Source organism: Tubulanus polymorphus, chromosome 5, assembly GCF_964204645.1.
Source record: "Tubulanus polymorphus chromosome 5, tnTubPoly1.2, whole genome shotgun sequence".
Lineage (NCBI taxonomy): Eukaryota > Metazoa > Nemertea > Palaeonemertea > Tubulaniformes > Tubulanidae > Tubulanus > Tubulanus polymorphus.
Window position 1 is genome coordinate 12,383,261 of NC_134029.1, and position 12,243 is coordinate 12,395,503.

General features: G+C 38.6%; 1 protein-coding gene across 1 annotated transcript in view; it reads right to left on the minus strand.

Moving 5' to 3' along the window:
• The window catches only part of LOC141905573 (ubiquitin-conjugating enzyme E2 Q2-like), a 141,334-nt gene extending 129,310 nt beyond the window's left edge, over nucleotides 1-12,024 (minus strand). Inside the window, exon 1 of the mRNA XM_074794489.1 lies at nucleotides 11,730-12,024. Coding sequence (XP_074650590.1) covers nucleotides 11,730-11,891 — 162 coding nt within the window. The 5' untranslated portion in view covers nucleotides 11,892-12,024. The remainder of the gene's footprint in view (nucleotides 1-11,729) is intronic.
• Nucleotides 12,025-12,243: the final 219 nt, after the last annotated feature.

Sequence of the window (12,243 nt, forward strand, 5' to 3'; positions counted from 1 at the left end):
GCAGCAGGTTTACGTGGCATGACTCACTACTGCTGGCTGGCAACATACCGTGAATACCAGTGCATTGTGCTGAACAATCTCATTTATTATAGGCCTAGTCACACAATACATTGATTTCTTTTTTTCCAAATAAAATTCATTCCAGAATATTCATTCTGCCTATCCCATGATGGGATATGTAAGGTGCTCTAGTTTTAGGATTACGTGCATGGATTTAGGCAGGCTGTTGCGTTAACTTTGGCGAAGGATTTTAAGGTGTGTGTTCTTGGTGATCTGAGGTGCACAATTCTTTTCCTGGGGATTGAATTCAATGATGAGAAAACTTCCTTTATGCAAATAATTGGATCGAAAATTAAGACGGAAATATCAAGAAAAAAGTATTAGTCAGCCAGCCAATCATGGAAAATTCGACGATCACGGCATTTTTTGTTACAGCTTGGCATCTGGGCTCATTTGATAGCAGAGTATGTGGGCTATCATGTGTGGTGGATGCCTTTTACAATTTTTTCGTTTTTTGGCCTACAGGGGGCGCTAAAGTCAGACATTTTGAAATTTAAACATCTTCATTTTCATTCGGCAAGGAAATACACTTTAAACTACTTTTGCTAAATAATTCAAATATCTCATCTTGGGTTTGGAGTAATTTTACAATCTAAACCTTTTCTGAGTTGGGGGATTGCAGCGCATATAGCGCAACGTTAATTTTATGCATACATTCATTTGTTACCTAGTTACAGCAGCAACAATCGTGTAATATTCACTTGAAAATAGCAATTTCATATGAAATATTCATTTTAAAGGTTATTAGCTCAAATAGTGATGTTGTTAATGTTTTTTGTTGATTATTTTGATATTTCTTTAAACTTACTTATAACTCGTATGTACTTGGTCAATATCGGGATTAACTATTTATTGGTTTCTATGGTAACAGCAATTCAAATCTGCGTTCTTCATCCGTCAGGTACCGGTATTTTGGGCGTTGGGTCTTTTGTGACATTCCAAATGGTCTCAAACTTGCCTAAAGTCTTCGGCCATGTATTGGGCCGCTTATTACTACGTCTTGCTAACAATTGAATTGCAACAATGGTAACCATTGTTGCAATTGCAGAAAAATCGCGTAATTTGTCCACATTCTTGACGTAACCAATGGATTAATTGAGGATGTGTTTATCTAAAACCATATCTAATCTTTTTTCTTTAAAATTTTAAAATCATTCCATATTCGTTTCACGAGTAAATTATAACTAAACGTTGTCACCATGGTAACCATACATTATATGCGTTTATTTGAAAAAAATCTTTTTTCCCCATATCTTTTGAACCCTTTCACCAAATTTGTCGAATGAAAGCTCATATTTGAGGCAATTTCTTGAATTTTCTTTACCTCTAGGGCATGACATTGATGATTCTAACGTTGGAGTTTGTCAGGATATATGCTGTTCAGTGAAAATGATTGTCTTTCGAATAATAGACACTTCATTATCACCAAAACTTGTGTCAATGAAATATTTCATAGTTGTAGCTTGACTGATCAATTTTTGATGAAGAAATTGCAACAGCTTCAATAATTGTCAGAGTTGGCTTGAAAATGTCATGAAGAAGGAATGAGACTCTATGATTAGGAAAAGATGGGATTCAATAGTTGAGGAAGGATGGAATTCTAAGATATTTGAGTGGAGAATAGGCCTTATAACTAATAGGTAGGCAGGCCTCATATAATACTTATATATAATACTATTTGATTTTGTCAATGTATGGACATTTTTGTTGCTGAAAACCCCAAATCATTATCACTATGTTATGTAGACCAAGCACGGCCAGGGCCTGGCCAGCAATAGTTTCTAAATCATAAGCGAAATGACGCAGTTGAGGCGGTAGGGTTTGAATAATTTGCTCGATCTCTAGAAAACCTTTAATTATACAGCGTAAGCTGCTTGCACTAATTCCTTTGTCTTTTTGTCTAAAGTCATGTTAAATTTGTGAGGCCCAGTGAAGTTCCAGGTTCTTCACTGACTGATAGTCGGTGGACCGGTGTTTAAATCTGCAGACTTAGGCCTGTACATGGGTTTGGAGGAACCCCCTTATAGGTGAACTTGCCCATTTCAAATTTTCAACGTCCAAAAAACCTTCCACATTCCGTGTCCGACATGTGGTCCGTATACCATTCACATTACTAAGTTCGTTGACGTAGTTTTAATAACCAGAATCAATTAAAATGTTGTCAAAGTGGTATAGGGCACCACAATAGCAGACTAAAAAGGTCTTCGGGCTAATAATAATAATAATAATAATAATAATAATAATAATAATAATAGTAATAATAATAATAAACATTTATAAGGCGCCTGTTTCTTAAAAGATAAGTTCACCGGCGCACTGCAATGGTTCATAGTCACTAAGTATAGGCACGTTGAAAGAGTAGATGTTTTAGTGAACGTTTAAACTGGTTGACATCGTGAATATTACGCAGGTGGTTATCAATGTTATTCCAAAGGGAAGCAGCAACTACAGTAAATGAACGTCCACTAAAAGTACTTAGGTTGTAATGGGCTGCAGACAGTAAATTTTGAGATGATGATCTTAGTGCACGAACTGAATTGTACTGAAAGAGTAGATCTTTCAAGTAGACTGGAGCCAACAAGTGGAGGCACTTAAAAACAAGGAGAATAACTTTGAACTCTTTGCGCTGTTTCACAGGCAACCAGTGAAGGGACCTAAGCACAGGTGTTATACGCTCATATTTCTTTGTTTTGGTGACAATACGAGCGGCACGGTTCTGTATTAATTGCAGTCTGTGAAGAGAAGAAAAAGACGATCCTGCCAAGCATGCGTTACAGTAGTCAATCCTCGACAAAACTAGGGACTGCATCAACAGTTTCGCAGCCGCATCAGACAAGTAGTCCCGGATGCTACCTATCGCCCTAAGATAATAGGACGTAGCACAGACAACACTACTAACATGTGCCTCCATATTGAGCTGAGGGTCAAAAATTACTCCAAGATTTCGGATAGGTTTATTCGATAACGGAATCTCAAAGTCGTCAGTCGCGAATACTACGTATGTTGATTGAACGCAGTATATGCATTGTTCCAAACAACATTGCCTCGAACTTATCCACATTGCACATCAACTTATTGTCAATAAGCCACTTGTTGACTTGAGAACATGTAAGCTCGATAACATTAACTTGTCTACTGATGTCCAATGATTTGCATTTGATTGCCATATACAGTTGACCATCGTCCGCAAAACCATGACGTGAAACGTTGCTATCCTCAAATAACTGCACTAAGGGCAATATATAAATGAGGAACAATAGTGGCCCCAGCACGAAGCCTTGGGGCACACCATACTCAACTTTGCAGAAATCAGAGTAATGTCCCTTGATAACGACACGATGCGTTCGATTCTCAAGGTACGATATTAACCACTGAAGTGCTGAACCACGAATACCGAGCACTACCTGAAGTCGATTTACAAGGATGAGATGGTCCACAGTATCGAAGGCAGCACTCAGGTCTAAAAGGACAAGTATGGCAGCACCATCAGCGTCAACCATGTTACGAATGTCACTTTGAACCTTGACAAGAGCTGTCTCGGTGCTGTGACAGGTTTTGTACGCAGACTGGTTAATATCATGTAAATTGTTAGCATCCATAAAAGCGGTTATACGAGCAGCGTCAACACGCTCCAGTACCTTGGAGATAAACGGGAGGTTACTGACTGGACGGTAGTTTTTGAGAACGGAAGTATCTAAGCTCTGTTTTTTAATGAGCGGGGTTATCAACGCAGTCTTCATAGACACGGGAACGAATCCTTCCAACAACGATTTTTTTAATAATGTCCAAATAGAGAGGAATGACAGCAGGTAGGATGGCTTTCAGCATCCAAGTAGGCAAAGCATCAAGCTCACATGACTTACTTGGCGATTACCCTATTATTGATACAAGCTCTTTCTCCAAGACTGGCTCAAATTCCGCTAACTCACAATCTCCGAAATGCATCGTTTCAGGACCCAAACACGAGTCTGGGAAAGATAGTCTAATCCTCTCAATTTTGTCAGCAAAGAAAGTTGCAAATCTATTTGCAAGTTCTTCCCAATCATCACTATCTGGCAGCTTTCTACTAACATCTTTCAGAAGAAGTTCATCAAACACTTTCTGCATAGCTTTTCCATCCGAACCCTGCATCACTAATCCTGGTATTGTAGTACTGCCTCTTGGAATGCTTTATAAGTTTATTATAATGCAATTTGGCAGTATGGAAAATTTCGGGCTAAAGTATTTTTACAAGAGGAGGTAGATAATTTTCAACAAAATGGTACATTCAGTCGTTCCTAGTTCCATAAAAGCAAGAAAGGGCACTTTGAGTCCCTATCAATATCAAAAGTAGAAAGATGCATTACAACGTCATATAGCCCGTGCAAACTATCAAGCAAAAATGCATGTTCAGCATGTCCTGAATTGGTTTCTTGTAAATGCAAGACTGATTGCAGCCGCGCCAATTGTAAATGCAGAAAGAATTATGTCACTTGTACATCTGCATGTGGCTGTTGCCACGAAAACTGCCTAGATAATGATAAACTAGGGGTCCAGGGACACCATGCCCACTAGGGAAGTGGTTCCAAATGCTCAACAATCTACAATTTCAATATTCCCCCTGGTGACCATATGCAAAAACCAATGACCTTGAAACTCAATACAATCATAAAACATGTCAGCAGCTACGATTTTGTAATTGATTGTGGTAACAAAATATGCCTCGTTACCAATTTAATATGGAAATACTAAGTTAATCTACTATTCAACGCCCCCTGGTGACCATATTCAAAACCCAATGACCTTGAAACTCACCGCAATCATAGAACACGTCACGAACTATAACTTTGTAATTGATCATGGTAACAAAATATGCCTAGGTACCAATATAATAAGGAGATACTAAGTTATTCTACTATTCAACGCCCCCTGGTGACCATATAGAATAACTAATGGCCTTTAAACTTGCGACAATCATAGATGATGTCATGAACTACAACTTTGCAATTGATTGTCGTTACAAAATATGCATTGATACGAATATAATATAGAAATACTAAGATATTGTATTATTCAACGCCCCCTGGTGGCCATATACAAAAACCAATGACCTTGAAACTCACCACAATCATGGAACACGTTATGAGCTACAAGTTACTAATTGATTGTGGTAACAAAATACGCTTAGGTATCAATATAATGTGGAAAAACATTTTCCCACCTACGAATGAGTACTGATGACACCAAAATGGCCGCCAATTGCGTCATAATTGGCTGATCAAAAATACCTGTCTCAGGTATAAAACATCCCTTTTCAAAGAATACCCATCACAAATTGCAATGAGAAATGGCAAACCAGTAGGGAGCTACAGCACTCAGAATTCGGGCCAATATTGACATTTTTGGGCACTAAAAAGGTCATAGGACGGTCATCTTGAGTCCGATCGACCCAATTTTTGCTATGCTGATGGGCCCTGGGGGGTATTCACATACATCCGAAAGATCAAGGTTATGGTTACCATTGTTGCAATTCAATTGTTAGCAAGACGTAGTAATAAGCGGCCCAATACATGGCCGAAGACTTTAGGCAAGTTTGAGAACATTTGGAATGTCACAAAAGACCCAACGCCCAAAATACCGGTACCTGACGGATGAAGAACGCAGATTTGAGTTGCTGTTACCATAGAAACCAATAAACAGTTAATCCCGATATTGACCAAGTACATACGAGTTATAAGTAAGTTTAAAGAAATATCAAAATAATCAACAAAAAACATTAACAACATCACTATTTGAGCTAATAACCTTTAAAATGAATATTTCATATGAAATTGCTATTTTCAAGTGAATATTACACGATTGTTGCTGCTGTAACTAGGTAACAAATGAATGTATGCATAAAAGTAACGTTGCGCTATATGCACTGCAATCCCCCAACTCAGAAAAGGTTTAGATTGTAAAATTACTCCAAACCTAAGATGAGATATTCGAATTATTTAGCAAAAGTAGTTTAAAGTGTATTTCCTTGACGAATGAAAATGAAGATGTTTAAATTTCAAAATGTCTGACTTTAACGCCCCCTGTAGGCCAAAAAACGAAAAAATTGTAAAAGGCATCCACCACACATGATAGCCCACATACTCTGCTATCAAATGAGCCCGGATGCCAAGCTGTAACAAAAAATGCCGTGATCGTCGAATTTTAGGATAGTTTTTTAAGGTTGGCTGGCTGACTATATGTTCTTAATTCAATCTAATGAGAACACTTAAACTTGATACGACATGGTATTTTTGGTGGAATTTCAGAGGGGATCAGTGGTCAAGTCAATTGACACGATCTCTGTGAAGTGCTCTTAACATGCAGTAACAGTCGCTTTTTGACCCTACTTTCTTTGAATACCTGGACCATGCGGTCTGCATGTGGAAAACTAATGTTTTGTTTACCGGTGTAGTCTCCACATCAAGGCGGTGGTATAGCTTCACTTTAACAGTTTCCATTACCTCGTAATTCACAGTCTGAATAGCAGAGAACGTACTAGCATGCATTCTGTATGACCTTTTGTCAATAACTTCAATCATTATGGAGGATGACTGCATTACCCGTGGACGGTGAATATGCTCACGCAAGCTTTGATGACCTTGGCTAAGACTGGGTATTTGCAGGAACAAAACACCGCTGCCCACCATGTGTCCAGACATGTATTTCCCTCAACTTCGGGAAGACTGCAGTCAAGTTGCAGTTTGGTTACCTCATTTAAAGGCTGACTTCGAGTATAAAATGCCCATCATGTGTCAGACATGGCATTAACTCTAAACCCATGGAGCAGTCAAGAGCTCCAGCAGTTGAAACTGGTATTTCCCTAATATCTCTGTCAGTTAACCGATTTGGACCCTCCTTTTTGTCAGAAATATGCATAAACATGTAATATAGTCATATCTATAAAATAAAATTTAGTTTAAGCGCTCCTTCATGCATAAATAACCAATTTACTTAGTGCATTCTTCAAATTTTCAAATCTTTGAATGACAAGACAGGAGGAGTTATCCACTGCAACAACAGTGAGCACAATAACCTATAGTCATAAACCTATATAAACGAAACTGTTGCAGCTCTCTAGTGCGTAATTTTGGGGGGTTACAAAACTTTTTTCCGGAAAGTTGAATCAAATTGCGGGCCACCCTGCTAAAATTTAATGCCGCCCTGCTAAAAACGCAGCGCCCTGCCTTATGTTTTTACTGCCCTGTTTAATTTTTTTTCTGTTTCGTTTTCAGTTTGATTTTCTGTCTCAGACATTCTGAGGGGCGTTAAATTTTAAAATTTTCTTGGGGAGGACCCCCACATCCCCCGCAATGGCTTCGCACCTTCAGTGCTCTGAATTTTTTCCCACCTACGAATGAGTACTAATGACACCATGATGGCCACCAACTGCGCCATAATTGGTTGATCAAAAATACCTGTCTCAGTTATAACATCCCTTTCCAAAGAATACCCATCACAAATTGCAATGAGAAATGGCAAACCAGTAGGAAGCTAGAGACTCAGAATTCGGGTCAAAATTGACATTTTTGGGCACTAAAAAGGTCATAGGATGGCCACCTTGAGTCCGATCGACCCAATTTTTGTTATGCTCATGGACCCTGGGGGGAATCAAATATAAACGAAAGATCAAGGTAATTGATCAAAGCGTCTTCAAAATTTCCCTCAATAAGTTCAAAACGTGTAAAAAAAGCTGATTTTGGCAAACAACAACGGCTGCCAGTCGGCCAGCTTGATTCTGACAGGGCCAGTTTTTGGGCTGAAGATGTGTCTAGGGTAGATACATGTGTAAACCAAATATCAAGACATTGCATTGAAGCGTCTTCAAAACTTCCCAAAATAACTGGATTCCGTCTACGGACGGACGATGGACAAAAAGTGAACGAAATAGCCTGCTGGGACTAAAGTCCCGAGTGGGCTAAAAATGGATGAGGTCAATTTTAATTTTTCATTAATCATTATTTTGTCTAACTGGTGAAACCAACGGAATAAAGTCTAGGCTTTTTAAATAATGCCTAGGTACCAATACGATATGGAAATACTAAGTTATTCTACTATTCAACGCCCCCTAGTGACCATATGCTAAGCCTGTGACATTGACTCTCACCATCATCATAGAACATGTCATGAGCTACAACTTTGCTATTGATCATGGTAACAAAATATGCCTAGGTACCAAAATAATAAGGAAATACTACGTTATTCTATTATTCAACACCCCCTAGTGACCATATAGAATAATTCATGTCCTTGAAACTTACCACAATCAGAGACCATGTCATGAGCTGCAACTTTCTAATTGATTGTGGTATCAAAATATGCATATATATGAATATACATAGAAATACTAAGTTATTGCATTGTTCAACGCCCCCTGGTGGCCATATACAAAAACCAATGTGTTCGAAACTCATCACAATCAAAGAACATGCCATGAGCTACAACTTTGCAATTGATTGTGGCAAAAAAATATGCTTAAGTATCAATATAATATGGGAAAACCTTTTTCCACCTACAAATGAGTACTGATGACACCAAGATGGCTGCCAATTGCGTCATAATTGCCTGATCAAAAATACCTTTCTCGGGTATAAAAGATCCCTTTTCAAAGAATCCCCATCACAAATAGCAATGAGAAATGGCAAACCAGTAGGAAACTACAGGACTTAGAATTCGGGCCAAAATTTACATTTTTTAGCACTAAAAACGGTCATAGGTCCGCCATCTTGAGTCCGATCGACCCAATTTTTCTGTAGGTGATGGGCCCTAGGGCGATTCAAATATATACGAAAGATCAAGGTAATTGATATAAGCATCTTCAAAATTTCCCTCAAAAAGTTCAAAAATTTGTAAAAACAACAATGGCTGCCAGTCGGCCATCTTGAATCTGACAGGGCCAGTTTTTGGGCTGAAGATGTGTCTAGGGTAGATACATGTATGAACCAAATATGAAGACATTACATTGAAGCGTCTTCAAAACTTCCCAAAATAACTGGATTCCGTCTACGGACGGACAGACGGACGTATGACGGACGAAAAGTGAACGCAATAGCCCGCTGGGACTAAAATCCCAAGTGGGCTAAAAAAGTAGAAATCCACTGAAAAATAAATTGACTGATATGTGGGATTCGAAACCAATAGCTTAGAACGTGGATTGCTTGGAAAAGGTCAAGGTCGTATGTTAATGCATACATACAGACGAACCTTGGTAACTTTTATAATCGGTACTACAAATATGCACTAACCATCCATGATTTAAAAACTTCTACCATGCTCTTTTGTACCCATTATAAAAGTTACCAAGATTCGTCTGTATGTATGCATCCCTGTTCATTTTTGGCAGTGGATATTTTGCCAATGCGGCATTATTCCTGTTAACACTATTTTGCCAATGGCGCGTTCCGATTGGCTAATTGACGATGCCGACTAGCAAATTGCTAGCCGAGCGTCTTTCCACTAGACCACAGGGCTCACTCAAAACCACCCGTAAGATTTCAATATATATAGCCTTACCTTACCCTAACCGGTAAAAGTACAGATCCGCACCTCTTGTTAAATGGTTCAATCAATTAAATTAAATATCACTGATTCAGACCCAAAATGTCATCAGCAATTCAGGACACTGGTTTATTTTATGGTATCTACACTAGAAATAGTCAGTAACCTGACTGTGGTTTAGTTTCACGATCGGATATTTTCACAAACCAGTCAGGAATGGGAAGGTCATTTTCAATGAAATCTTTGCGAGTCAATTTGACTCACGAGTAATTTGCCTGGCATTTCATTGTCTCTTAAGATATCCGTCTAATTTTTGTTGTAATCAACGCACAACAGATTCGTAGTTTATTTGATACCTATAACACCTCACCTGACGATCTTAATCCATGTGCAAATCGGCTGTAAAGTGAGAGTAAATTTCCGTCGATTCAACCGCGGCCATTTAAAAAACGTGTGGAGGGTGCTGGCACCTGTGGACTGAACCCAGGACCACAACACAAACTAACGAAACGAAACGACGAAATTGAAAAAATTAAGAAATCAACACTTATTCACATTTATTTTTCTTCAAGGAGAATTTATTTTTTATCTTTTATTATGGAAAACACGAAGATTTGAAATATAAGTTGGAAACCTATCAAAAATAAAAATTGTCGTTTCGTTTTGAAAGTTTTATATAAATCCTTGTAGGTCACCTAGTCTATCATGCCACATGTATGCAATACAGAGAAATGGCGGCCAATGGCGAAATTTGTGGAGAAATTTATTAATTTCTCAAAATAATGTTGATTAATCGCTCGTAACATACATAAAATTGGATTATTTCAAAAGGTACCTGTGTTAGTTTGTGATTTAAGCCATTAATTGTGGACTGAAGTGCATAGAAAGTATATTTTTGAAGTGTTACTTTTTTCAACTGTGTTTTGGCCCTTGTCATCCCTAACGTTGGTATAAGCCCATCTGATAATAAAAAGCATAGGCTACCACCAACGATTAGGTAAATAACTACACTAGAAAGTACATTTTAGCCTGGATTTTGTCTCGAGATCGTCACGATTTTTGAACCGGATGCCATATTGGATGGGTCAATCTAAAGTGAAGATTTGTTTAGAATATTTGCTGAAGCAATGTTTCATGACTCACTCATTTTGAGGAAGAAAAATATAAATTTCTTGTCTATTTCAACGATATCTTGAAATTTGGTTAGCATTAATAACCCGTGACAGTTGACGTAAATTTGATTAGTTTTATGTACTGATTACCCTCACATCATTTCAGTAAAAACTTAAGACAAATCTTCACTTTAGATTTCCTAATCCAATATGGCGTCCTATCGAAAGATCATCACGATTCCGAGATAAAAACCGGGCCAAAAATCTGCTTTCTAGAAGAGATATCATAAAATAAATCACTGCAATGGATTCTGTGAGACATTCTGAAGTTAGAACAATGATTTGTAATTCAGTAGATTGCGTCAATCACGAGAGGTGCGGATCTGCACTTTTACCCCCTAACCCTATCCCTAGGGGTAAAAACGGACCCTTAACCTCTATCCCTAAAACCTAACGCTTACCCTCTGAACCCTAACATAATGAAGTTATTTTTGATTGTTATATATTACTACTAGTACTATATCTTATTATATACGCTGTGGCTACTCGTACGGACCTGTACCGATTACTCTGGAGGCTATTCGTACGGGACTAGGATCTGTACGCTAATAACTGTCACTGATTGGCCGATTAACGCTGCGCATGCGTACAAAGGTGCACGACTTAGAAAATTCAAGGAAAGTGTGGAGAATAGAGTTAGAGAAAAATAGCGGATAGAGCGAGACTCGAGCCCGGGCCAGTAAATTACTAGCGCAGCATCATACCACTAGACCACCGAGCTCGCTGACAGTCAGTCGAATGTTTTAACTACATATAGCCTCACCTTACCCTAACCCTATCCCTTCCCGTACACATAATTCCAGAGTTATCCGACGGGTGCGCACGAATAGCCTACGGAATTATTCGTACGGGTCCGTACGAGTAGCCACTTCGTATTATATATAGCCGTTCGTTGGTAAAATAGCGTTTACTAAAATAATGCCGCATTGGCAAAACATCGACTTCCTTCATTTTTTCAACAAAGCTTCCATCTTCTGGCCTTACAGTGATATTAGCGTTTATGTCGAACTTCTCTCCTGTCTTCCCAATGAAACGACAGCATATCTCGTCAACTGAAGCATTTATAATCTGGAATCTAGGGTGAGTTTTCGGAAATTTGTCTTCTAACAATTTAATATCTGTCTTTAACTGAGCAAGGCATGCCATGATGTGATATTTGGAGCATATTTGGGCCCAAACATGAATTGTAATGCTCTTCTCCGGCAGTGACTTCAGTACACAGCGATCCTGGAGTAGGCCTAGTGTGATGGGATGTAAATATAATGGCGTCTATTATGCGAATCCCACTAGCGTTGGGGTCTGACTATATCGTGATACTCACAACCACTTTTCTTTATTCCGTCGATTCGGGTAGTTCAATTCCTGTTAGCATTTTATACTTTTCTAAATATATATGACTGGTTGCCTTTCCAATTCTAGGCTAGACTGGTTGCAGGTCTCTACCTTAAGTTAGAGACAGTCAGGCATCAGACCACAATTGATAGGTTAGAGCTCAAAC